The 27665-nt window shown below is 56.2% G+C and overlaps 1 protein-coding gene and 1 pseudogene across 1 annotated transcript in view; both read left to right on the forward strand.

The window, feature by feature from the left end:
• The window catches only part of LOC115636208, a 37540-nt pseudogene extending 11067 nt beyond the window's left edge, over positions 1–26473 (forward strand).
• Positions 26474–26505: 32 nt separating this feature from the next.
• The window catches only part of LOC115636209 (maestro heat-like repeat-containing protein family member 2B), a 54861-nt gene continuing 53701 nt past the window's right edge, over positions 26506–27665 (forward strand). The window contains exons 1-2 of the mRNA XM_030536017.1: positions 26506–26667; positions 26758–26860. Of these exons, the coding sequence (XP_030391877.1) occupies positions 26550–26667; positions 26758–26860 (221 nt within the window). The 5' untranslated portion in view covers positions 26506–26549. The remainder of the gene's footprint in view (positions 26668–26757; positions 26861–27665) is intronic.

The following is a 27665-nucleotide window of genomic DNA, read 5'->3' on the forward strand; positions in this document are numbered from 1 at the left end:
CTGTGATGCCGGCAGCAGGCACCAGGCAGGGAGCCCCCCTGCATGAGCGACGTGACCCTAGGAGCCAGAGGGAGGGACCTGCCTGCTGGATGCTTCCTGGGTGCTGCTCCAGCTGGGACTCACTTGGCCCCCTGGTAGGTCCCTCTGGGCCAAGCAGGTGTGAAACCTTACCTGGCGGCCAAAGGGGGGTACCTGCAGAGAAGGGAGTGGGACGGGCTCGGGGAGGCGAGGCCAGAACCAAGCCACTTGCCTTTCTCCCTGCCTGCACTGCCACAGATTTGGGTTTATCTTTATATTAAGGGGGGAATTCACGTGCAAAATTCTCATTGAATTCAATAGGTGCTCCATGCATATAATGATGCCTGGAGATGGCCCATAATTTACACACTGACAGAAGCAGACTTGGGGTTTTATTACACTGCTGAAGAATAAAGTTTATCTAATATTTGTGTATATCACAGACACTTGAATGTGTGCCCATGTCTGTTGCAATAGATGACACTCTAGATAGGTTGTAATCTCTGCTCCTTTGTTTTCTTTTAGTTTATGTCAACTATAACATTTTATTGTGCTCACACATGGAAAAAATATTGCAAATTTGATTTACAGCCCTATTAATGCTCCTTGTTGGACTTTGGTAAACAGTCATGGGTATTTTTATGACCTTCATTACTGTGGTATCTGTGCACCTCACAATCATAGAATCATAGAACAGGAAGGGACCTCCAGAGGTCATATAGTCCAGTCGCCTGAACTCAAGGCAGGACTAAGTATTATCTAGACCATCCCTGACAGGTGTTTGTCCAACCTGCTCTTAAAAATCCTCAATGATGGAGATTCCAGAACAGCCGTAGGCAATTTATTCCAGTGCTTAACCACTCTGACAGGAAGTTTTTCCTAATGGCCAACCTAAACCACCCTGGCTGCAATTTAAGCCGATTGCTTCTTGTCCTCTCCTCAGATGTTAAGAAGAGCAATTCTTCTCCCTGCTCCTTGCAACAATGTTTTATGTACTTGAAAACTGTTATCATGTCCCCTCTCAGTCTTCTCTTCTCCAGATTAAACAAACCCTTTTTTTTTCAATCTTCCCTCATAGGTCATGTTTTCTAGAGCTTGAATCATTTTTTTGCTCTTCTCTGGACTTTCTGCACAATCTTTAACAGATTTATCCTCACAAGTCCCCTCAGAGGTAGAGACGTGCTAATATCCCCATTTTACAAATAGCCTCTCTGTGCATCAGTTCCCTAAGGCCCAGCTCCTCAAAGGTATTTAAGTACTTACCTCCCATGAAAATCAATGGTACTTAGGTGCTTATTTACCTTTGAGGATCTGAGCCTTAAGTGGCTTACCCAAGGTCTGTGATGGAGCAGGGAACCTGGGTCTCCCAAGTCCTATGCTAGCAGCTTAACCACTGCACCCTCGTTTCTCTTTTATGTTTCATCCTAATCTGTGACTCTCCATACTTTCATTGGCTGTTGTTAGTGTAATATTCTTCTAAACAAGATTGTAGTAGCGCAGTGCACTGAAGTAACTGCCACCTCTTTTTTTAACACACACTCTGCTCTGATGATTTCTAAAGGTGCCATGTCACTCTTCTCATCGAATGAAATGTTGCTTAGATTGATGAAAGGGCAACAGATACGTTAATTTACAATACTTGGCTATGAAGGGCTAGATTGTGTCTTTATACCTCAGTCCTGAGTAGATACATAGAGCTGAAACACCCCTATGGGAGCTCAGCAAGGGATTTCACCATGGGGAGAGACAATCCATCCATGAACTTCCAGATAAACCTGCTACCCCTAGTCCTGTGCTTAGCCTGCTCTAGCCCTTCTTCTTCTCTTTCTTTGAGGAGATTTATCTTCCTGGGGTGTGCACAGAGGGATCAGTCTCTGTGGTCCCTCAAATGCAGTGACTATGGCTGGCCATTTGGCAGGGCTTCATTGGGGAAAGGTTTTGTGCTTCCACCAGCACCAGCACCAGCACAAGAGCAAGTTGCAATCTGGTCTTAAGCAAAGCTGTTAATTGGACAAACTTGTGTTCAGTTACTAGTAATAGTTGAAGGCCTGATCCTGCAAATGCACATGTGAGGAACTTTACTCCTGTGAGTAGTCCCACTGAAAGTCAGTGGATTCACTCATGCATGGTACCAAGCACTCTGTCCCTAGGCTTTAGTCACTATAATGTCCTAAATGGGCCCTAAGCCTGAGCCTTCCAGAAAGACACTCTCGGCCTTAGTGGCGAAAGGATTAGCTATTCTGTTTTTAGAACTAGAGGTCACCAAATTAATAGGCAGCAGGTTTAAAACAAACAAAAGGAAGTTCTTCTTCACACAGTCAACCTGTGGAACTCTTTGCTAGAGGATGTTGTGAAGGCGAAGACTAAAGAAAGAAGAGAATAGAATGAGGACAGTGCACTTCAAAAAAAAGCAGATGTCAACAAATTCAGAATGTGTAGGGAAGAAAATGGGGTGGGAGGAAATCTTAAGAGAAGTAGGAGTTCAGGAGAGCTGAGAGTTTCTCAGGGAGACAGTATTAAAGGCACAATGGCAAACTATCCTGATGCACACAACACACAGTCAACCTGTGGAACTCTTTGCTAGAGGATGTTGTGAAGGCCAAGGCTATAACAGGGTTCAGAAAAGAACTAGATAAATTCCTGGAGGATAGGTCCATCAATGGCTATTAGCCAGGATGGGGAGGGATGGTGTCCCTACCCTCTGTTTGCCAGAAGCTGGGAATGGGCAAAAGGGGATGGATCACTTGATGATTACCTGTTCTGTTCATTCCCTCTGAAGCACCTGGCATTGGCCACTGTTGGAAGACAGGATAGTGGTCTACATGGCCCTTTGGTCTGACCCAGTATGGTCATTCTTATGTTCTTTTCTCTGGCATAGCCCTGGCCTACATTTAAAGTTTAGTTCAAGTTAGATCTCTTAGAGGCGTGAATTTTTCACACCACATAGCACTGTAATTAAGCCAATCTAGACCCTGATGTAGACACGGCTAGGTCGACAGAAGAATTCTTCCAGTAACATAGCTGCCACCACACTGGGAGGAGGTTTACTAGAGTGATGGAGAGCCCCCTTCCATTGATGTAGAAAGTGTCTACACTATGGTGCTGCAGCAGGACTCACTGATTCCAGACCTCTGTGTTGTAGTTTGCTTCAGCTGTTAGTGGCTGAAGCTGGGGCTGAAGGCAGAACTGGGGGCCTCCCTCTGTGACTGTGGCTGGAGCCAGAGCTAGAACCGGGACCCTTCACTCCCCTGCCCTACAATTGCATGTAACTTTGCAACCAGTATCCTGCACCTCTATCCTGCTTCAGCCGGGGGCTGGAGCTGGAGCCCTGTGCCCCTGGCCCTGTGTCTTCAGCTGGGGGCTGGAGCTGGGGCCATGAGTCCTTGCCCAACCCACGGCTGAAGCTCCAGCTCAGGCTGCAGTAGACGGGGCCTGTGGCTAAATCCAGGTCACTGACCTGGGGTTTAAAAAACCCTTGGAAAGTGGATTCAGTTCTGGTGTTCCATGGTTGCTCCCAGAACTGGGACAGAGCCAAAGTGGCCCACAGCTCAGGACGGCCAGTGGTGCTAATAACCCTTAGTCTTCTCTTAGCTTCTCCTCAGTAAATCTCACCGTTAGGAGGGCCTGACACATGACTTTTGAATATTGGGGTGGGCCATCCTGTCCCGGTTCAAGAGGAGTCTCTGAACAGGAATAGCAGGGGGCTGCAGGTCAGGAGTGAGGGGCACCTGCAGAGCCGTGTGGAGGGAACCCAGGACTGGAATAGCTGCAGGTCAGGAGTGAGGAGCACTGACGGAGCTGGTGGGGGACAGACCAGGGCTGGCATAGCAGGAGGCTGCGGAGAGGAGTGACGGGCACTGATGGAGCTGGGAGTGGGTGAGAGCCCGGGGCTGGGGTAGCAGGGAGGCTTGCCTGCACATTCCACCCCAGGGCAGCTGTGCCACGGTACCTCTGTAGTGAAGACGCTTCTGTCTGCATGGTTAAGCCACATCCGTGAGAGGCGGTAGCTATACTCCCATCGACATAGCACTGTCTACACCAGGGGCTAGGTGGGTCTAACTGCATCACTCGGGAGGCAGGATATGTGGATTTTTCACACTCCTGAAGGAAGTAGTTATCCCAGTATAAGGCTGTAGTGTAGACCTGACCTAATGAACCTGTCCTGCACAAGTGAAAAGCTGTGATCTGTACAGCCAGCCCCGCCTGTGGAGCGGTCCCACTGAGGAGCAAGGAGGTGGATTTTATCCCTGTATCAGAGCCCGAGACTGGCATGCTGCATCCAGCTCTGGGGTGCACATTTTAAACAGACCGTGGGCAGCTTGGAGATGGTGCAGGGAGGAGCCACAGAACTGATCCAAGAACTGGAGCAAAGGCCAGCGGGGGAGAGGCCTAGTGCTCAGCCTCCTTAGCGCCTCGGGAAGGAGAAGGGACTTAATTTCAGTGTCTGAGTCTTTTCCAGGGAAGAACAATACTGGGTGCCAAGGAGCTTTTCAATGCAGTGGGGAAGGCAGAGCAAGAACCACTGGCTGGAAGTTAGAGCCAGACCAGATCAGACTGGAAATAAGGCACCAATTTTGCAGTGGGAGAGTGATTGCTGTTCCCCGGCGAGGGGTGGATTCGCCATCTCGGGGGGTTTCAGAGACAGCCTTTATGGAAGAGGCTTTAGCCAAAGGCAGGTAATTGGCTAAGTGCAGGGAGACCTGGGGAAGTTCTGTGGCCTGTCAAACAGGACATGGGCCTGGATGATTTGATGGTTCCGTCTGGCCTTATACTCACTCTCTCCTGTCTCTTCTTTTCGCTGCCAGTTGTTGCATTTTTAACATCCCAAATCCAGATTAGCTGCAGGCAGGGAAGGAAGAAGGCGGATTATCTGGTTCCATTGCCAACAATTGAGTTAATTCGGTTTCAGGTCCGGATTTGGAAGGACTCATTCAAGGGCGCTGGCTAAAGAGGCTTCTCCTAAGTGGCACATGGCTGCGTCACATGGAGAACTTTTGGTTTGGCTGTGGGGAAAGTTTAATGGCTTGTCAGAGTTTGAGGGCAGTGTGGTCTAAGAGTCAGGACTCCTGGGTTCTCCCCTTGCCTCTGACAGGGGAGTGATGTCTAGTGGTTAGAGCTGGGAATGAAGTCTGTGGGAGGGGAGCATTCTCTAGTGCTGCGATTCTCAAACTGTGGGGCAGGCCTCTCAAGGGAGGCATGAGGATGTGTCATGGGAGGTGTGAGTTGTGTCCTTTTTAAGAGCACTGGCTGCCCCCAGTGGGAGGGGCTCATGCAGCAGGGCTGTGCACTCCTGGGAGGCAGGAAAAGATGGTTACTCACCTTTGTAACTGTTGTTCTTCGAGATGTGTTGCTCATATCCATTCCAGTTAGGTGTACGCGCCGCGCGTGCACATTCGTCGGAAAACTTTTACCCTAGCAACTCAGTGGGCCGGCAGGTCGCCCCCTAGAGTGGCGCCACCATGGCGCTCCATATATACTCCTGCCGGCCCACCCGCTCCTCAGTTCCTTCTTGCCGGCTACTCCGACAGTGGGGAAGGAGGGCGGGTGCGGAATGGATATGAGCAACACATCTCGAAGAACAACAGTTACAAAGGTGAGTAACCGTCTTTTCTTCTTCGAGTGATTGCTCATATCCATTCCAGTTAGGTGAATCCCAAGCCTTACAAAGGCGGTGGGGTCGGAGTGAAATGTGGCAGAATAAATCTGCTGAGCCAGAGGCTACAGCCTCTCTTGACTGCTGAACCAGGGCATACTGCGAAGCAAAGGTAAGGACTGAGGACCAATGGAGCTTTGCGACAGATCTCGTGGGTAGAAACACGAGTCAGCAAGGCGGCAGATGAAGCCTGAGCCCTGGTAGAATGCACGGTGATGTGGCTTGGGGAAATATGAGCCAAATCATAACAAGTGGGGATGTCCGCCATCACCCAAGATGAGATCCTCTGAGAGGAAAACAAGCAAGCCCTCCCTGTGGCCCGCTACCGGGGCAGAGCTGGGGCACCTTAGGAAATGATTCTGTCAGCACAATATAATGCGAGCACTCCACAGATGTCCAAGGAGTGCAACGGTTATGCCCATTGCGTTGAGCTGTGGGTAACATGAAAGGCCAAAACACCTTAGGGAGGAAAGCCGGGTGCGGTCATAACTGCACCTTGTCTTTGTGGAACCTTCGTAAGAGCTCTGATCTCAGAGACCCGTCTGGCCAAGACTAGGTTGAGGACCCAGGGCGGGGCTGGGCGGCGCACCCGAGGGTGCAAGCGCTCCAAGCCCTTGAGGGACCTCGAACCCATAGAGCGTGGGACACTGAACGTCCATCTTAGCCTGCTGGAAGGTAGGGATGGCTGCTGAGAGTATCCTCAGCGATGATACCGCCAGATCCTGCCGCTGAAGGCCAGAGGCAGGCCAAATAGAGGGGATCGAGACCTCAGCAGGAGCAAGATCGAGCGTACTGCAGCTGTAAAGGAAACGCTTCCACCTGGCCTGGTACGTTGACCAGGTGGAAGGCTGCCTGTCACCCCGACTCAGGTACGCAGGAGCCACCATGAGGCGAAGAGGCTGCAGGTCCGAGTGACGAAGCCTGTCATTGCCCTGAGTGATGAGGTCTGGGCTGACAGGCCGAGCAACGTGGTATGTCAGTGCTGCCTGGACCACTCTGGAGTGATCATGATGATGCGCGCTCTGCCCCTGCGGAGTTTGAGCAGGACCTAACGAACCAGTGGGAACAGTGGGAAGGCATAATGCAGTTGGCCGTTCCACGGCATCAGGAATGCGTCCAAGATCGATTCCGAGGAGAGACCTTGGAAGGAGTAGAACACCTGGCATTTCCTGCTCTCGCGGTGAGCGAACAGGTCTGTGTGAGGAACCATCTCCACTTCCGGAAAGCGGGACGCCTCACATGGGGCAGAGTGATCACTCGTAAGACAGGAAAGACCTGCTGAGTCAAAGAGTTAAGACGTTCCGAACGCCTGGGAGAAAGGACGTCGCCAGCTCCATCGAGTGGGCCATGCAAAAGACCCGGAAATGGATGGCCTCCTGACAAAAAAGGGGGGAGGACTATGTCCCCCCTGAATACTTATGAAGCACCTGGCCATTGTGTTGGCTGTAAACACCGAGATACAACGGCCTCGCAGCTGCCGCTGGAACCCCTGGCATGCCAGGCGGACTACTCTCATTTTTGGGGCATTAATGAGGAATGCCAGCTCCCTAGAAGACCGAAGGCCTTAAGCTCGGAGGTGACCATGAGCACTCGAGCAGAGAGATGATGCGTCCGCCGTCAGGGGCAGTGAGGGCTGGGGCGGATGAAACCGCATCCCTGTCCACACCAAGGAGGGAGTTAGCCACCACTCTAGGGAGCCTAAGGCGTTCGAGGGAACGGTGACTACCATGACCATTGGCTCCCTGTCCAAGTGGTACGCCGAGGTGGGCCGGACTTGGAAAGGACGGAGGCGGAGCTTGGCGTGTTTGGTTACAAACTTGCGGGCAACCATGGACCCAGGAGACTGAGACAAGAACGAGCTGAGGTCGTTGGGAAAGCCTTCAGACCTCAGATGATTGTTGCCATCGCCTAAAACCGCAGTTGTGATAAGCAGGCTCCGGCTAGGTAGGAGACCAAGATAGCCCCTAGGAAGCCCAACCTCTGCATGGGAACCAGAGTGGATTGCTCTATAGTAATCATCAGGCCTTGATCTGTGAATAAGACCGTGACGATGCCCACGGGCTGAGTGGTTTGTGTCTCAGAGTCTCCTCGGATAAGCGAATCGTCCAAATACGGAAAAACGCATATCCGACATCAGCGACGGTAGGCGGCGACTATGGCCGTAAACCGGGAGTATTCACCGCTGGCTATAAAGCGGAGGCATCTCCCGTGCGGAGGGAAGATGGCATTGCGAAAGTACGCGTCCTTCATATCCAGGGCGGCATAGTAGCCCCCAGGAGGCAAGGATGGAATAATGGTTCCCAGGGATACCATGCAGAACTTCAACCTTATCCCAAACCGGTTGAGTCCATGCAGGACCAGGGAGGTCTGAGACCTGTGTTCGAGTGGGGGACTAGGGCATAACGGGAGTAAAACCCTTTGCCCCTTTCGTCCGCTGAAGGGGGACAGGGCTGGAGCAATTTAAAGGTGGTACCTATGCTCCATCGTGCGCAGGACCCAGCGATCTAAAAGTAACTGGGGCCATGCCAGGAGAAAGCGGGATCGGGATCCCGTCCTGCGACTGGTACACCGCCCTCCGGCGAACCTTGGAAGGTCCGTCTTTGGTCCCAGTGGTAATTGCGAGGGACCTTGACTTTGGCTTTTTAGGGGGCCTGACGTTTGTCTGCGACCACCTTGGCCTTGCCGTTTTCCAGAGTTCTGCCTCTGGCTAGGCACAGAGTATGGCGGCTGGGGCCATAAAGGCCTGCGTTTGGTCGCTGGCGTATACATGCTGAGACGCATTAGGACCCTATTGTCCAGCAGGCTTCGCAGTCTGGGGCTGTCTCTGCCGCGAAGATGCCTTTACCAACAAAGGGTAAATTCTTTCCCCCGTCCTCCAAGACGGCAGCGAACTCCAGGTGGGAGTTTTGAGGGAGAAACTCCTTCACCCAGGTGCTATAATTATCGCAGCTAAGCAAGGCTTGTTGCTTTGCTACCCAGAGCTGCAGGGCCCCTGCAGAGTACACCTTGCATTCGCCAAGGCTCTTTCTGCTTCGGGGCTGGCGCCCGCTGGCCATCATATCAGGATCGTGGTCCTGAGCATAAAATCTGCGCATATGGGATGACACGGATGCGTGTCCGGACGGCCATGGAGGTACTAAAAGAAGGCACGGGCCGAGTCTCTGACTCACTCGGACCTTGCCCAACTCGGCACCGGGGACCGGCATCGGGAGGCGTATCGGTACCTGGAACGAGATCCAGACCCGCAACCAGAACGGTGTCGGGAGGTCGACCGAGATCTCGAGGCTCGGAGAAGAGCTACAGGAGTCAAGGTACCTGCCCCGGTGCCAGATGTCGGAACGGTGCCGATAGCGGGTCGGCGAACGGGATACCGACCGGTGCAGCGAGCGTGACCAGTACCGAGGAAAACAGCACCGGGACTGCCAGTGGTGTCCGGCGTGCCGACAGGACTTGGAGTGTCTGCGGGACCGTGATCATGAACGGTGCCGCTCCGCTGTACTGACAGGGGACAGTCCCCTGAAGAGACTGTATTACCCGTACCGGCGGTGCCCGGGTCAGGCAGCACTGACTCTGTCATGGCACTGAGAGCCCTCGCCGTTGGTAACATCTCCGGCGTGAAGGGAACAGCAGGCTCAACCACAGTGCGTACTGGGGAGCTGTCAGGCACCGGATTCGATGGCCCTCGTGGGACCGGGATCCACGGTACCGAGGTCATCAGAGCTCCGGTAGGTGCCGGTGCCGGGCAAACCGAGTTAGATAAGCTGTCTGGCTGCGGTGCCGTCAGCACTGAAGCAGCGGGAGTAATACGCTCAACCACGGCGCGTGCCGGGGAGCCGTCGGGCACCGGATTCGATAGCCCTTGTGGGACTGGAATCGACGGTGCCGATGTTGTCGGTGCCTCAGAGGCTTCGGTGCCGGGCAATCCGACATAGACTAGCCCTCTGGCTGCAGTGCCGTTGGCATGGAAGCAGCCGGAGCAGGAGCTCAACCACGGCGCGTGCTGGGGAGCCGTCAGGCACCGGATTCTACGGCCCTTGCGGGACCGGGATCGACGGTGCCGACGTCATCGGTGCCGCAGCAGGTGTCGGTGCCGGGCGCTCCGACTTAGACTAGCCCTCTGGCTGCGGTGCCGTTGGCACGGAAGCAGCCGGAGCCTTAGCTCGACCACGGCGCGTGCCGGGGAGCCGCCAGGCACCGGATCCTACGGCCCTTGCGGGACCGGGGATCGACGGTGCCGACGTCATCGGTGCCGCAACAGGTGTTGGTGCCGGGCGATCCGACGTAGACGAGCTCTCTGGCTGCGGTGCCGTTGGCACGGAAGCAGCAGGAGCAGTAGCTCAACCACGGCGCGCGCCGGGGAGCCGTCAGGCACCGGATTCTACGGCCCTTGTGGGACCGGAATCGACGGAGCCGACGTCATTGGTGCCGCAGCAGGTGCCGGTGCCGGGCGATCCGACTTAGACGAGCCCTCTGGCTGCGGTGCCGCTGGCACGGAAGCAGCAGGAGCAATACGCTCAACCACGGCGCGTGCCGGGGAGCCGTCAGGCACCGGATTCTACGGCCCTTGTGGGACCGGGATCGACGGTGACGACGTCATCGGTGCCGTAGCAGGTGTCGGCGCCGGGCGATCCGACTTAGACGAGCTCTCTGGCTGCGGTGCCGCTGGCACGGAAGCAGCAGGAGCAATACGCTCAACCACAGCGCGTGCCGGGGAGCCGTCAGGCACCGGATTCTACGGCCCTTGTGGGACCGGGATCGATGGTGACGACGTCATCGGTGCCGTAGCAGGTGTCGGCGCCGGGCGATCCGACTTAGACGAGCTCTCTGGCTGCGGTGCCGCTGGCACGGAAGCAGCAGGAGCAGTAGCTCAACCACGGCGCGCGCCGGGGAGCCGTCAGGCACCGGATTCTACGGCCCTCGTGGGACTGGGATCGACGGTGCCGACGTCGTCGGTGCCGGGCGAGCCATCTTAGACGAGCTGTCTAGCTGTGGTGCAGCTGGCACAGAAGCAGCAGGAGCAGTAAGCTCTACCACGGCGCGAGCCGGGGAGCTGCCAGGCACCGGATTCCATGGTCCTGGGGGACTGGAATCGACGGAGCCGAAGTCATCGGTGCCTCTGCAGGTGACGGTGACGGATAACGCAACTTAGGCGAGCTCTCTGGCTGCGATGCAGGTGGCACGGAAGTAGCGGGAGCAGGGGGCTCAACCACGGCGCGTGCCGGGGAGCCGCCAGGCACCAGCAGGGATCGTAGACTCTCTCGACCTCGGAAGAAGGGAGCGGTGCCGAGTCGACATCGGTGCCGGCGACGGTCGGTGCCGAAAGGCCTTGGTGGTACCGGCGGGGTCCGGTGCCGAGGAGGCGCTTCTGCCCGCCGCTTGAACATCGCTCGGCGCCCAAGGTGGAGGGGTAAGTGAAAGTCCCGCACCTTTTTGTTCTCGGCTTAAAAGCCTTGCAAATGGGGCACTTATCTGTCAAGTGTGACTTCAAACAGGAGTCATGTAGATCTCTCTTCGGCCGCGGCTTCTGGCAAGCCGGGCCCCTTTTAAAACCCGGTGAGCCATGCATGGCTCCGGCACTGGGCTCATGGAAGGGGCTACTTCCTGAACCCCGCTAACTAAACTAACCATGTTAGCAAAGAAACACGTATAACCATACAAATATATATATAAAAGTGTTATAACTGCATAATTATATACGAGAAAACGAGTAGCTAGGGAAGTGGAGGTCAGCTAAGCCGCGCTCCACTGTTCCAACGACCGACACTGGGCGGTAAGAAGGAACTGAGGAGCGGGTGGGCCGGCAGGAGTATATATGGAGCGCCATGGTGGCGCCACTCTAGGGGGCGACCTGCCTGGCCCACTGAGTTGCTAGGGTAAAAGTTTTCCGACGAATGTGCACGCGCGGCGCGTACACCTAACTGGAATGGATATGAGCAATCACTCGAAGAGGAATAAAGGGGACAGCCAGAGCCCCACCACTAGACTCGTGCTCTCCATCTCCCTTCTGAATCCATCTGGGGAGGCAGTGGGGCTCCAGCTGTCAGCCCCAAGGTGGCAGCAGAAGTGCAGAAGTAAGGGTGACATTGGGGTGCTAAGTCTGCTGTGAAAAGTGATATTGATGAATATCATTTTTTCACATCGCTGTTCTTATTTCTGTGCAGTCGCTGCTCTACGCTCTGCCTTCAGAGCGGGGCTGGGTGGGTGGTATATGTACTTGAGGGGTACCATGACACCCCTAGCAAATAATGTACAGTGCCAAGCACAGTGTGTCCCTGGGCCATGACTCGGGGTCCTAGATAGGATTATAAGCCTGGATAAGAGAGCTGCTGAAGGGTTTAACTAGTAGGATGGGATCTTTCCTGTACAGGGCTAAATGGCTGCAAACATAAAATAGCAGCAGGAAAGTTAAGAGCAACAAGCAGGAGGGGAGCGGTGAGATGCAGGGGGCCGATCCAGGCAGCAGCAGCTGCAGGGAAGGAGGCTCTTGTCTTGTGCCCTCTGGGAAGGGAGTAGAGAGACACAAGGGTGTCTTTGACCCAGCCTCTGAACTCCTAGGGGGCCCCAGCAGGGCCTGGAGAGGCTGCTCGCTGTGAGCTGGGGCGGAGGAGACCAGCACTTTTGTGCAGTCTCACGCCTTGGGGATGCTCTAGCTGTGTTGGAGGCAGAGCAACTCAGATAGCACCGCCCCTTGTTGATCATGTGATGAGAAGGCCCCGCCCCATGCCCTGGCAAGGAGAGGGGTGGGAACAGGTGTGTGTTAGCAGGTGCCTAGCGAAACTGACACAGGCTGGGAGCGGCCCCAGATTCTCCTGTGACAGCCCCGTCTGTGTGTCTGGCGTTCCTCATGTTGTCCTCCAGCAGGCCCAGGCAGGGAGTTGCGGCTCCTGATTCTGCAGCCAGGCCTACGTTTCTTGCTTCACCTGATTCAGGTGCAGAGAGTCACAACCCCAAGTAAAGGATGAAACTAGTTGGTGAATGCAGTTCAGCCTACCTGGAGTCTGGTCAATGCGATGGCCCCAGCTTCTTTGGACAAGAATCTAATTTGGCTTTGACGTCAGTAGAATTTGGGGAGGGGGTTTCACCAGAGAGAACGGCATTTAAGGGCTGCAGGTAACACCACTATCAGCTGGTGTGTGACCACTGCTCACTATGAGCCATGCCCTACGGGGCCAGCCAGAATCCGGTGCTGCATAGGGGCAAAACAAACAGATGGTTTATGGTAGCACCCAGGAGCCCCAGTCATGGACCAAGGCCCCATTTGCAAGGCGTTGTAGATTATTCATTAGGTGTATTATGGTAGTGCCCAGGAGCACCAGCCATGGGCCAGGACCCCATTGTGCTGGGTGCTGTACATTATTTATTAGGTGTATTATGGTAGCAGCCAGTAGTGCCAGTCATGGGTCAGGGTACCATTGTGCTGGGCACAACAAAAAGATGGTACTTGGCCCGAAGAGCTGACGATCTTATTGCTTAGCTTGGCTGTGTAAGGGGCCCAGGAGACAGACCCAGCAGTTCCCTGAGCGGGGCATGCCTTGGAGGGGTTCTATGTGCAGGACTCAGGAGTCAAAGTCTTTGTCGTATTGTCGTCCCCCACACACAGTAGGGGGTCCCTGGATCCCCTCCATTCAAGAGGTGCTGGACTGGATTGGTTCTCTTGCTGCCGGGGGCCAGATCCTTAGTTCAGCTGCACTCATATCCGGCCTGGCAGAAAGGAAGGGGGATCAGAGCCATGGCCCATCTAGCCCACCACACCGCCACGATTGCTGACTTGGGGCTTTGCTAGGAGCATATCGCTAGCTGGCCTGAAAACAGCCTCTGAGCCACTTCCCCGAAGGGTCCTTCCACCAGCCAGTGGGTCCTGGCTCAGGGCACAGCCATCCTGTCCGAGCCCCACCACTAATCGCCGTCTCTTTCCCTCGCAGAGATCCTCAGCGTTGTCTTTTGCAGCATGAAGAAGGAAAGAGAATGGAAGGTAAGCCGGCCAGGCCTGCTGCCCTGGTGTCCCCCTGGGGATATGCTGTATCCATATTGTGGTCCTCCCTCTCCAGCCTCTTGGGATTCGTTAGGAACCTGAGGTTTTCCAGGCTGGATCAGATCCCTGCTCTGTCTAGCCCATCATCCATCCCCAGCTAGGCTTGGGTATGTCTGCCTTCCCGCTGCACTGGATCAGATCCAGCTTGTCCAGCCAGCCCCATATCTCCCCCCACCCACACCAGATCAGACCACTGGGTCCAGCGAGCCAGCCTGGGTGGGAGGAGGAACAGGAGAGCGCCAAGCATGGGGGCAGTATGCACCATTGGGCAGGCAGGTTGTTGAGCCCTTGGCATGGACTGGGCTAGGGTGTGTGGAGCAGTGGGCTAGGCCGGTGCGGCAGAGGGAGCACAGGGGACTAGCTTTCCCAGTGGCTGGATCTGGTGCAGCGAGATGCTGAGTTGCACAGAGCAATGAGTTCATTCGGCATGGCAGGAAGGCGGTTGAGATGTTGGGCCGATGGCCTACAGGACTTTCCTAGGGGAACACGGAGACTCCCCTTGTTCCATTTCTCTGTGTCCTGCTCCTGGTTCTGTCCGAGGGCTGGGGAGCGGGTATGTGGTGGATCAGAGCAGGGCACTGGGAGCCAGGACTCCTGGGTTCTGTCCTTGCCTCTTGCACTCACCCTGTCACCTGGGGGAAGAGGCTGATCTCCTCCAGTCTAGGAGGATGGAACCATTCCGAATGGCCGGGTATCCCAGGTTTGTCTCCGTTTCCTATATCTCGTACCAGCCACTCTGCTCGGAGCCACTCTCCTTGTCGCTCCTCATGCAGTCCTTAGCACGGTCAGCTCAGCCAAGTGCAGGCTTGGTAACGGCCCTGCCGCTCTGCTGTGGAAGGGCTGGGCCGGGAGCCGACGGCTCTGCTGTTAGCAGTCGCTCTGCTCCCTTGGCTGTGCTATGGAAGATGATGGTGGGCGGCTGGGCTCAGGTCAGTGACCAGCTCCCCTCTCGCTACTCCAGGTGCTGACCATGGACCACCCGAGCACGCGCATCCTCTCGTCATGCTGCAAGATGTCTGACATCGTGGACGAAGGCATTACGCGTTAGTGGTCCCTCCCTCCCATCTGCTCTCCCCGCCAGGGCTCCCCTCTCCCTTGGACATACCTCACAGTTGGGGAGTTGACTTGTCTACATTCACGTTTGCATCTAATTTCCCCCCTTTTCAGCCCCCTAGATGCCCTCCTTGCTATTGGTACCTTCCCAGCCAGGTCCAGTTCCCTTAGCTTGGCGCTTTCAGCCCCTGGAACCTCTTGAGCGCTTTTCTCAGACTCTCATTAACTCCTCGCTGCTTCTCCCCCACGCTGCGGGCAGGGTCCTGGCTGGGGAGGGGGAATGCTGGCTCCCTGCTCCAGGGTGGAGGAGCCCTGGCATTGAGGGGCACAGAGCTGAGCCAGGAGTCTAGCGGGGTGCCCCCAGCACAGTACAGAGGGACCTTCCCTCCCTGCTCTGTACTGTCGCAGCCCACGGCCCCACATCAAACAGGCTGCTGCATTATAGCTTGTGGAAACCCCCAGCCTGTGGCCAGCGAACATCCCTGTTCCCCTTGGCTTTCCCTTCTCCCTATCCCCGTGGAGAGCGGCTGGGGTGGGTGGCTAGGACACACTGACCCACAGCCAGTGTCTGCTCTCTCCTAGTTGTGGAAGATATTGATAAGTGCCTGGAGCCAATCCCCAGCCTGGAGGCCATCTACCTGCTCAGCCCTGTGGAGAAGGTAGGAGCTCGGGCCTGGGGCAGGTGGATAGGGAGCAGGGGAGAGCCTGGGGCAGCTCCTAGTGCTGCCTGGAGGTGGCGCTGTCCGGGGGGATGCGCAGCACGACGTCAGGATGGGAATGGGGCAGTAGGGGCTCCCCAGAAGGCTGCTTCCCTGGAGCTGGGCTTCGTGTTCTTTGCCACGTGAAGCACAGACTGTCCCCCAGACCTCTCCGCAGTGCAGTCCCATGAGGGTTGGATGGGAAGGTGCAGCAGGCGGAGAAAGGCAACCTCAGCTGAGACTGAAAGCAAAGGAGAATTGCTGAGGCAGGGGCTATGGGGGAGGAGGCTCCTGCATCTGCAGCAGGGAGGCGAGTGGAGGGAGACAGGGGCAGGGGGCGCTGGCAGAGCAGGGTGAAGCCCAGAACCCGCAGGGGCTGTGTGTGGAGGGAGCGCTGTAGGAGAGGACCGTGATCTGGGGCTTGGGACAGGGCAGCCAGGTTCTCACCTGTCACAGTGGCCGGTTGCAGAGTCCAATCAGCTTCTGAACACCCTGCCTGGCTAGCTGGTGTGGCGAAGCTGCAGGTGCGCAGTGTGGCACCGGGGGAGAGAGCGGGCCCTGATGGCAGCTGCCTGGGATTGCTGCTCGTCCGGCTGTTCCCTGGGCACTGCTCAGAGCCCACTTAGTTCAGCAGCAAGGCCAATGCCAGGTCCCGTCTGTGGCCGAGCACAGACACTTGTGTGCCAGCGAGAGACGTGGCTGGGCCCTGAGACTGTCCCGGGCACATGGGCGCATGCCCTGCTCCAGGTGGGGAGGGAGCCCAGAGACAGGGGCGTGAAAACCAGCCCACCTCCTGACGGCATCATGCTGGGCCCTGAGTCCCCAGGGGCTGGGCATGGGCTGGTCCCTTCGGGCAGCAGGGAGGGGGCTCGGCTAGTGCTTACAACTCCCCTCCCACCTTTGCAGTCGGTGCAGGCTCTGATCAGTGACTTCCAGGGCACCCCCACCTTCAACTACAAGGCAGCTCACGTCTTCTTCATCAGCCGTGAGTATTCGGGAGGCAGCGGATCCCCCAGCTGGGAGCCTGGCCAGTGACACACTGGGGGTGGGGGAGTCTCTGTCTGCCAGCAGGCCAGTGCCCCAGCAGACCAGACCGAATGACCCCACCTATCCCTTCTCCCCCTTCTTCCCCATGGGCCTGCCTCCAGCCAACACGGCTCACGGCGTGCGCCCAGAAAGGCGGCCCCTGGCTACCATTGCCAACATGCATTGCTCCATCAGTCCCAACTGGGGTAGGGGGATGGGACACCACCAGAATACCCAGTGTATCAGGGTCACATCTGCTTCTCTCCATTACAGTGGCAGGGGGATCCCAAGTCCCCGTTCCTCCTTGTGCATCATTCGGAGTTGTACAGTCCGGTCACTTCCCCCTGTGGAGGGACTGAGGGCAGGGTGTGAGACAGGGGCTACATAGGAGAGATTGTGCCCCCCTCCCCTCCTTGTTACTGATGCTGCAGAAGGCGAGAACCCGGCGTGACTCTGGTTTGGTGGGGCTGGACTCATCGTTGACTCCTGTGTGTCCCCGCTGGCTTGCCCAGGTTCCCCACAGGTGTGCAGCACTACGCCCCTGCTGTGCCCGTCCTGGCCCTGTCTGTGGGGGCTGGCGCTGTGCTGGGGGTCCTGAGCCCTGATACATTGGGTATTCTGGTGGTGTCCCATCCCCCCACCCACTGCCTTTGCCATGCAGCCTGTCCTGAGCCTCTGTTCAAGGAGCTGAGGAAGTCACGGATCACCAAGGCCATCAAAACACTCAAGGAGATCACCATGGCCTTCCTGCCCTACGAGAGCCAGGTTGAGGGGTAGCTGGGCTTTGGAGGAGCCGGGCCACGGGGTGGACGGTGACGTACGACACCCCTTCCTTGTGTTGTCAGTGGATTTCCCCCCTCACACCCCTGAGGAGAGGACTGTGTTGTCAGTCTCAAATCCATTGATGGGGAAACTGAAGCACAGAGCAACATGAGCCTGGTCTACACACAAAAGCTTTGTTGGTATAAGTTTGTTACGGGGACATGAGTGAAAAAATCCCCCCTATAACTGCAGCTGGGGTGGCAGAGCCCCTGAGTAGATGCCATTATGCTGGCAAAGCAGTCCTTTCGCCACTGTAGCTTATTTCATCTGGGGTGCCAGTGCCAGGTGTGCCAGGAGAAGCTCTGGCTGGTATAAGCTGAGTGTCCGTCAGGAGGCTTTGCTGGCTCACCCGTCCCATTGCGGCAGCAAATCCTTCATGGGCCGTGTAGATGAGCAGACTCACCCTTGCGGCGCCTCCTGCTGCTTGTCTTCAGGAGTTCAGTCCGCTACAGGCCGATATCATTTTATTAGTGTCCAAGTACTTTTGCCCCAATGGCTCATTCTGTTTGGCCAGTGAAATAAGCAACAGCAGCAGGCGCGCATTGATGCCGGATTTGCCCATGGCTACACTGGGGCTTTCACCAGATTAGAAGCGTGGCCAAGCTCCCTCCCCCAACATTGACTTCTCCAGGGCAGAGTACACCCCTGAGGGCACCCGGGAGTCTGCAGCTCAGCAAGGACCTGAAGCCGGGGAGTCTTCATCCCAGGCTGGTGCATGAATCTCTGGGCCGCGGTCTCTGTACTGCAACAGGAGTGGCTCTGGCAAAGGGCTGTCCCTCACTAGGGGCTCGCTATGGCTCCACCAGGCTGGCCTGGTCCAACAGCGCATCATGGGGGCATGGTTTGGAGCACAGCTGGTCTTGCTGCCAGCAGTTGGCTCCAGGGTCTGATCTCTGCTCTCCTTGCCCCCCAGGTGTAATTCCTGGACGGGCCACAGACCTTCCACAAATGGTTCAGCCCCTACAGCTCCTTGGAAAAGAGCAAGCAGCTGGAGATGATGGCAGAGCAGATTGCCACATGGTGTGAAACCCTGGAGGAGTATCCAGCCATCCGCTACCGGAAGTGGTGTGCCCGGGGGGAGGGATACCCGTCCATCCACTACAGGAAGTGAGTGTGCCGGGGGACGGGCTGTGACGAAGTGGGAATGTTCTTATTGTTTTCTTTGAATACTGCATGGGTGCCTGTGACCCAGCAGGGAGAGGGGAGTATTGACCTGGGAAGGTTGCAGGGGAGTTTTGCTGGGACTGTCTGCATTGGGGATGGGAGACTTTCCTTGAGGCCAGATACCTGAACATAAATATATCAGAGGGATTAATATTAGGGAGGGAGTGGAATTATTTAAGCTTAATACCAATGTGGACACAAGAACAAATGGGTATAAACTGGACACTAGGAAGCTTAGACTTGAAATTAGACGAAGGTTTCTAACCATTAGAGGCGTGAAGTTCTGGAACAGCCTTCCAGGGGGAGTAGTGGAGGCAAAAGACATATCTGGCTTTAAGAGTAGGCTTGATAAGTTTATGGAGGGGATGATATGATGGACTAGCCTAATTTTGGCAATTAATTTGGCAACTAATCTTTGATTATTAGCAGATAAGTATGCCCAGTGGTCTGTGATGGGATGTTAGATGGGATGAGATCTGAGTTACTACAGAGAATTCTTTCCTGGGTGCTGGCTGAGTCTTGCTCACATGCTCAGGGTTTAACTGATGGCCATATTTGGATTCGGGAAGGAATTTTCCTCCAGGGCAGATTGGAAGAGGCCCTGGAGGTTTTTTGCCTTCCTCTGCAGCATGGGGCGCGGGTCACTTGCTGGAGGATTCTCTGCAGCTTGAGGTCTTCAAACCACAATTTGAGGACTTCAGTAACTCAGACATAGGTTAGGGGTTTGTCATAGAAGTGGATGGGTGAGATTCTGTGGCTTGCATTGTGCAGGAGGTCAGACTAGATAATCATAATGGTCCCTTCTGACCTTAAAGTCTATGAGAAACAGAAGGGGGGTTGGAACCAGGTGACACCTTTGCCTGGGAAACTGAACAAAGGCTGGGGGAGGAGCCGGGGGAGGCTGGGTGAGATGGCTGGAGGGAGTTTCAATTTGGAGCTGGCTGGAAAGTGGAGGGGAGCCTAGCCGGGGCTCTGGCCTCCCTGGCGCCCCCAAGATGGACCTAACTAAAGGGGATCCTGTTGTCTGTATTGGCAAGACCTGTCTTGGACTGTGTTCCTGTCATCTAAGTAAACCTTCTGTTTTACTGGCTGGCTGAGAGTCATGGTGAGTCGCAGGAAGTCGGGGGTGCAGGGCCTTGTCTCCCCCACACTGTGACAAGGGGTACCCAGCCATCTGCTTCAGGAAGTGAGTGTGCCCGGGGGAAGGGGTACCCAGCTATCCCCTATAGGAAGTGAGTGTGCTGGGGGGGGGGTAACCTGGTCATCTACAGGAAGTGCGTGTGCCCCTGGGGTGGAGCTGTTTCTGACCCACAGGGTTTGTCTTTGCTGCAGGACCATGAAGATGACTTCCACCTGGCACACGCTGTGCTGGCCAAACTCAAGGCATTCAAGGTATACAAACCCAACATAGGAGAGCTGAGCGAGCTCTGCCGGTCACGTCCTCACCATGTGTCATAAACAGATAGTTAAGGGTTAATGCCTCTTTTACCTGTAAAGGGTTAAGAAGTTCACCTAGCCTAGCTGACACCTGAGCAGAGGAACCAATGGGGGAACAAACTGTTTCAAAAGGAAGGAGGGAAGTTTCTTTTGTTTAGTCAGTTTCAGTTGGAGTGTAAAAGATCAAGGAACCAGCTTCTTATCAGAGTAGTAAGTTTTAGAAAAGAATAAATAGGTTTATGTTTATTTTATTTTGTAACTTGTCTTTGTGCAATTAGAGGAATAATCAAATTTGGGTGATATTGTGTGTACTAAGGTTTTTGCCCAGGGGAACATCCTGTGATTTAAACCTGTTGTCTGTGAGGTCAGCTGTATGTGGTCTCCCAGAGGTCTTTTTCTTTTACCTTTCTTTTCTTTAATTAAAAGCCTTCTTTTTAAGAACCTGATTGATTTTTTCTCCTGTTTTTTAGATCCAAAGGAATTGGATCTGGACTCAGCAGGGAATTGGTGGAGGAGTCTCTCAAGGCTACCCAGGGAGGGAAGGTTTTGCGGGGGGAAAGAAAGAGTTTTCCAGATGACTCAGACATCTGGATGGTGGCAGCAAAACCAGATCTAAACTGGTAATTAAGCGTAGAAGTGTTCATGCAGGTCCCCACATCTATACCCTAAAGTTCAGAGTAGGGGTGAAATGGGGGAGCATGTGAGAAGTAGAAGGAAGGAGGAGTGATTTTAAACCTGCTCGGAGATGCTGGTGGGGGGAGGGGTGGGGTCTAGACCCCCTTGGAGATCCTGAGGAGTTGACAGAACAATAGCATTGCCTGTGTGGGGACTATGGGCCCCAGCCCTTCTCTAACACTGGCCGTGGGCAGATCTCAAAGTGATCTACAAAGGCCAGTGTCCTTATCCCCTCTATACAGATGGGGAAACCGAGGCACCGGCTGGGGAAGTGTGTGCCCAGCACAATCTCTCTGCTTCTAAACAGGGCAGTTCGGTCACAGAACTAAGCTTCGCACACAGAGCCTCTTCCACCCCTGGACGCTCCTGTCTGTGTATGCTCCTACACCCATCCCCATGGTATCGGAACCTCACTAATGAATTCAGCCTCCCAGGGGAGGCAGGGTGGCCTGTGTTACAGATGGGAAACTCAGGCATGCAGGGAGTCTGTCAGAGCAGGAACTAGAACCCAGATCTCCTAAGCCTTAGCCACAGCTCCTGCCATCCCCGTCCCATTCCCAGTAGAGGGGAGCTGCAAATCCACCCTGCCCTGGATTCTCACATGGGATGTCCAATGGTTCCTGTCCCCCTAGGAGAAGATGTAAAATCCAGGGCCTGCCCAGATCTCTCCGTCCTGTTGCTTCTGCTCTTGCTTCCAGCCTTTGCCAAGCTGCTGGGAGACTGTGCACCTGTGACCAATTGGGAATGTTTGTAATATCTTTTATGAAGCTGATGTGTGCCTCAGTTTCCCCTATATGTTGCATGGCTTCTCAGGCAGGGGGCTGGGGTGGAAGGGCTGTCAAGAAAGGGAATTAAACCCAGGTCAGCCTGGGGGCCAGAAAGACCGTGCCGACTCCAACGGCTCCTGGCTGGATGCTCCCAGCAGGGAATCGGAGCAGGGCCCCCAGCTCGAGAAACACAGAACTGGGAAGGTTTGAGCAGGAGGATAGAGTGAGGGAACCTGGGAGCTCTCGCCTGAGAACTGACTAAAGTCAGACCGAGGCCTGGTCTACACAAGGCAATTGGGTCAGTGTAACTGCGTCACTCGGGGGCATGAGAAAGGCGGCGTCACAAACGATGCAGCTGCAGTGGTTTACATGTAGACACAGTGGTGAGCTGGCGCCGGTTTGCGGGAACCGGTTCTAAAAGGGCTTCTAAATTTAATAACTGGTAAGTTTAAGTGACCCAGGAGCGTAGCTGGGGGAGAGCAGGGGAGCAGCCGCTCCCTGTCATCACATTATCCAAAAGTGGCGCCTTAGGTGCTGACCCCGTGAGTGCTCCAGCTCCCCACCCCAGCCCCAGCTCACCTCCGCTCTGCCCCACTTCTCCCCCCCGATACCCCCACTTCTCGTGAATCAGCTGTTCACGCGGGAAGCCTGGGAGGGCTGAGAAGCAAGCAACGACTTGGTGCTCAGGCCCAGGGAGGCAGAGATGCAGCGTAGGTGAGCTGGGGCAGGGGGGTCACCCGCGCCGCAGCAGGTAACCCCGGGGGGGGGCACACAAGGGAACCACTCCCTGCCCCAGCTCACTTCCACACCGCCTTTGTCACCCTGCGAGCTCGACCTGACCCGGTCGAACGGCATGGCTGTATCGCCGCCAGCCACCTCCAGGCAGCGAGGTAAGGGGGCAGGGAGTGGAGGGAGGTTGGATAGAGGGCAGGGGAGTTTCGGGGGGATGATCGGGGGTGGATATGGGTCAGGGCAGTCAGAGGGCAGGGAACGGGTTTGAATGAGGGCAAGGGTCCTGGGGGAACAGTCAGGAAGGGGGGGCAGTCAGGGGACAGAGAAGCAGGGTGGGTGGGGCAGGGGTCCTGGTGGAGGGTGTCAAGGAATGCGGGGGATGGATTGGGCAGGAGTCCCAGTGGGAGAAGGCAGGCCACGACCTCCTTGTGAGATGAGGAGGGAACCGGTTGTTAAAATTTTGGCAGCTCATCAGTGTGTAGACAGGCCCTGAGTGAGAGACCCGGAGCCTGAAAACAGGTTTCGCTGCAGCTTGGCCGGGCTCTGGGCTGACCAGAACAGCCTCTTGCTTTAACCTTCAGTGGGCTGGGCTGCCGGGGCTGGGGTCCAGGTGCTAAGAAACCCGACTGTTCTGCCAATGCTGGGGGAGTGGCCCTGTCACCCGGACCGAGGAGCGTCGGGCCCTGCAGAGTGGATGGGTCTGTACCGGGGTCTGTCTCAGCTGGACTCGCTGGGCAGGGCTCCCACGGTGAAGCCCAGCGGTTCAGTCTCAGGAGGTGGGGAGGCCGTGTGGCCTGTCCTTCAGGAAGAGAGAGACCTGTTGGGGTCTGGCACAGCAAAGGGCTTCCTCCCAGAGACTACCCCAGCTGGGGTCCTGGCACCGACCCTGTGGATCCATAAGCGTCTTTCCCATCCACCGAGGCAGTGTGGCCTAGTGGATAGAGCCCTGGACTGGGCTGGGAGACGAGGATTCTATTTCCAGCTGGGTGACCTTGGGCAAGTCATCTCGCCTATTTGTGCCCCCTCTGGGAGCGCTGGCTGCCATGACGCAGACGCGCTGTAACTCTGTAATGCCCTGGGCCCAGATGCTCTACCACAGCTTTGGGGGGGCCTGAGCCATGCGAACCCCACTGACACCAGCAGCAGGCACACAGCTCTCCCAGCAGCAAGGGGACCTGGGAGTCAGGGCAGTGGGAGTTGCTGCCACTTGGAGCTCTGATGGTCCAGGGGGGCGGGCACCTCCCAGGGAATCCAGGACAGTGAGGGGACGGGGCTCTCTCCTAGGAGCTCCTGAAGAAGTTGGGGGCTGAAGACACATCCCTGAGACGGGGAAGTGTGGGGCCCAATCTGCCCTGTGTCCCTGGGGGCAAGGGGGGACATTAACTCTGCTCTCCCCACCATGCCCCTGTCCTTCCCCTGAGTGGCAGCAGGAGTCACTCTGTCCCCTTCTCTCCCTGGTTCAGGGACCAACGGGGACTCAGAGGACAAGGAGGAGGAGGAGGAGAAATGGGTGGACGTGGCTACAGAGGAGGCTGCTCTCAACATCATCCAAAAGTAGCACCAGGGCAGAGAAAAGGTACAAACCTTCCCTAACTGGGCTGGGACCGAGACTGTCTTCCCCTTCCCAGCACCCGACCCCCTGCAGAGGGTCTTGCCATGATGAACCACCACCCCTAATGGGGACCTTTCTCCTGCATGCTCTGGGACCCCCCAAGATGGGGGTGTTTGTCTCCTCCCCTCTCAGGCACTGTCCCAGATCCTGACTCTGCTTGTGTAGAAGTCGTGGATGATTTGGACAATGGGCAGGTTCCCGCTATCCTCCAGGGAGGCCTGAGCCCTGCAGCTGATGTGGATGGGGCAGGGAGGTCCCGGGCTAAAAGGCTCTCTCTCCCCTAATCCCTCTCCTGGTAGGTGCAGGATGAGGCCCAGCAGCTCATGTTCCTTCACGCCATCCACCCCACATGTCTGGCTGCACAGCAGAAAAGGCAAGACACACTGGAGCCGCACTGCTGCCCTTCTATGAAATGAACTGGTTGAGTCTGCTCCAGTTCTCTTGTCTGTAATCAGGAGGCTAAAATGACTGAGGGATGGTCTTATGATTACAACATGGCCAGGGCCGGCTCCAGCTTTTCTGCTGCCCCAATCCGCAAAAAAAGAAAAAGGAAAAAAAAAGAGCGGCAACACTTCAGGAGTAACTTATTGCTAATATGGGGAAGTCTCTGGGAGGAAGAGGCCGTTCTGGTCAGCCTAGAGTCCGGCCAAGCTGCAGCGCAACCTGTTTTCAGACTCCGGGTCTGTCACTCAGGGCCTGTCTACACACTGATGAGCTGCCAAAATCTTAACAACCGGTTCCCTTCTCATCCCACAAGGGGGTCATTTTACATCACTTTGCTTCTCCTCCGGGACAGGAGCCACTGGGTTTCCCCTGTGAAAATCCAGGACAGGGTGGGTTTGCAGCTCCCCTCTGCTGAGGGTGGGATGGGGGCAGCAGGAGCTGGGTCAGGGCTGACTTGTGGCTAAGGCTCAAGAGAGCAGACGGGAGGGAGGGCTACTCATGTACACTATGTACAGACAGAATTTCCATGATGTGGTGACATTATAAATGTTTGGGGTTTAGATGTTTTCCGTGACACACTGTTCCATTGAAAAGGACCTACCATTAAATGCCATCATCACAAAGAGTGCCAGACACATAGAATTTAACGTTACAATTCCTGCTCAAGGTATGGACAGACCAGCAATTCTCACCTCCAGCTCTTCACAGGTCAGCCAGTTGCTGGTCACATGGCAATATAAGGGAACTATTTGATCACAGAATTGCAATGCACCCATTCTAGGGAGTGGGCACTTCTCCCAGTTAGTGAAATATACCTTTATTGCCCTTGAGCAAGAACTGCCTGGACGGAGAGAAGACAGGCAATGTCAAAAGGAAATATTAGCAAGTCACCTCACCTATTTGTGCCTCGGTTTCCCCATCTGTAAAATGGGGATAATGATACCAGTCTCGGCCGGGGGGGCCCCTCTGGGATAGCTGCCTGTCATGGCACAGATGCTCTCTAACTCACAGCTGGCAGCACAGGCCTGCCTCCAGAGGGGAGCTTGGCACACACCTGGCTGCTCAAACCATCTACACGGAAGGAATTGACAGCATGCTTGTTAACCACCGGAGCTACTTGCTGCAGCAGAGCTGGCTCCAGCCTGCAGCCCCTGGCACTGCTCAGGCACTCAGCCATCATGGGAGGATGACTCCCCGAGCCCCACCTTGGAAAGGGGGCCCCAGGCTGCTCCCCCAGGGACTGTCAATCATTCAGTGAGGAGCCGTCCCAGTCCTCCCCGTAATGGGGCCTGGCTTGGCCACCAGGTCCGAGGTTCCTGCTGCTTGGCCCCTGCTGACCTATCCTCCACCCCCCACGACATCATTGAGGACAAACTGGACAAGAAGTTGTGGCCCTTTGTGTCGGACTTGCTCCTTGCCACCAGTTCCCAGGCTCCTGTCAGGTAAGGCTGAGCCTGGCTGGGCTGTGGGGAGCAGAGTCCTGACACGCCCTCCACCCAGGGTATAGGAGCCTCTGTGCCTGGGAGTGTGTGGCCAGGACCCTGCCCTCTATGGGGGAGGGGATGCCTAAGAGCCTGGTGCCCTGGATCCATCTCACCATGTCTCCCGCCCCACAGCAGTCCCTCAGCACACCAGGGCCCAGGATGGAGGAAAGGGACTGGCTGAGTTTTAGACAGCACCCCCAGCCCAGGGCAGCTGCCATCCTCTCCTATTCCCTCTTGCCTGCTTTGGGTCTCCTGTCCCACTGTCTTGGGCAGGGCCTGCCCCCCAGCCTCCTCCAGGCGTGGTGGGAAGTTTATCGGTTCTAGGGGCCCTGACCGGCTCCTTGCCCCTGTCCGGCGGCCGCCCAGCCTGGGACAAGTCTCGCCCCTGCAGTCCCTCTCCACTGCGTGTCTCCGGCGTCTCGGAGACACTGGTGCCCACCGTACGGAGCTGCGGGATATGCTGCCGCCTGCAGCACACCTCTGTTCCAGGGGCTTGATTGGCTGAGCTGCCCACGGAGCAGGACCCAGGTGCTTCAGACCCGGGCGCAGGTAAGCAGGAGGGAGGCGCTGGCATGGGGCAGGATGGTCCTGTCCTGTGCAGCACTCAGCCACCCCCCAGGCCCTACAGGGAGGTGAGGATGGGCGCGGGGACGCCTGGGCTTTGTGCCAGCCCTGCCATGGACTTCCCAGGGGCACATCCGAGCTAGCTTGGGGGATGTCTCTTGGCTTGGGGGCTGGGCCGCAGAGAGGGCTGGTGGTGAAGTTTCAGGCCACCAGGGCCCATTGGATTGTGCCATGTGAGCCAGGCCAGGACCCCTCCGCCAGAGCAGGGTGTGACGGGTCTCTCTCTCCTTTGCTCCAGGGCCCTGACAAAGCCCGCTCTCAGCTGCTGATCGTGGACCGGAGCTTCGACCTGGTGTCCCCACTGCTGCATGAGCTCATCTACCAGGCCATGGCCTATGACCTGCTCAGCCTCGAGAACGACACCTACAAGTAGGGGCTGGCTGCCAGCAGGAGGCGCCCCGCACTCCTCCTCAGGCGGGCGGGGAGGTGATGTGACCCAGGCACCTGCACTGCTCTGCAGCCCCCATGCTCGGGGGAGGGGTGCCGCAGCCTGACCCCGTCTCCCCTCCCCTGCAGGTACAAGACGACAAGGACCAGCAACTCGCAGGAGAAAGAGGCGCTGCTGGACGAAGACAAACTGGGTGCAGCTACGCCACATGCACATCGCTGACATCTCCAAGTGAGCACGCTCAGCTCCGCCCCTGACACGCCCATATGTGCCCCGCGCATACCCTAGATATGCTCCCACGCGTGGCTAGGCTGCTGTGGCTGGCCCCAGGCGAGGTCTCTGCTCTCTAGGGGGCACTGTGCGCTGGAAGGGGCTGGGATCTCACCACCGCCTCCCTCCAGGCCAACATCAAGGACCTGTCCCAGATGCTGAAGAAGATGCCCCAGTACCAGAAAGAGCTGAACAAGGTAATGGGGCTGGAGCTGTTAGTGGGTGGGGAGCAGGGCATTCAGTGGGGCTGATAGGGGAGCAGGGTGCTCTGTGGGGCTGGTGAGGGACAGTAGGGACTCTCTGGGGGACAGGACACTCTGGGGCACTCCGCTTTACTGCCTGATGAGAGCTGCTGACCTGTACCGTTGGGCAGAGCCATTTTCCCCCCAGGTGCTGTGTGGCACCATGGGCAGCAGCCTGCCCATCAGTGCCCAGAGCTGCCCCATTAGCCCCAGCAATGGCAGCCCTTGGGTAATGCCCGCGCCTTAGAATCATAGACTATCAGGGTTGGAAGGGATCTCAGGAGGTCATCTAGTCCAGCCCCCTGCTCAAAGCAAGACCAACCCCAACTAATTCATCTCAGCCAGGGCTTTGTCAAGCATGACCTTAAAAACCTCTAAGGAAGGAGATTCCACCACCTCCCTAGGTAACCCATTCCAGTGCTTCATCACCCTCCTAGTGAAAAAGTTTTTCCTAATATCCAACCTAAACCTCCTCCACTGCAACTTGAGACCATTACTTCTTGTTCTGTCATCTGCTACCACTG

Source organism: Gopherus evgoodei, chromosome 16 (assembly GCF_007399415.2).
Source record: "Gopherus evgoodei ecotype Sinaloan lineage chromosome 16, rGopEvg1_v1.p, whole genome shotgun sequence".
NCBI classification, from domain to species: Eukaryota; Metazoa; Chordata; order Testudines; family Testudinidae; genus Gopherus; species Gopherus evgoodei.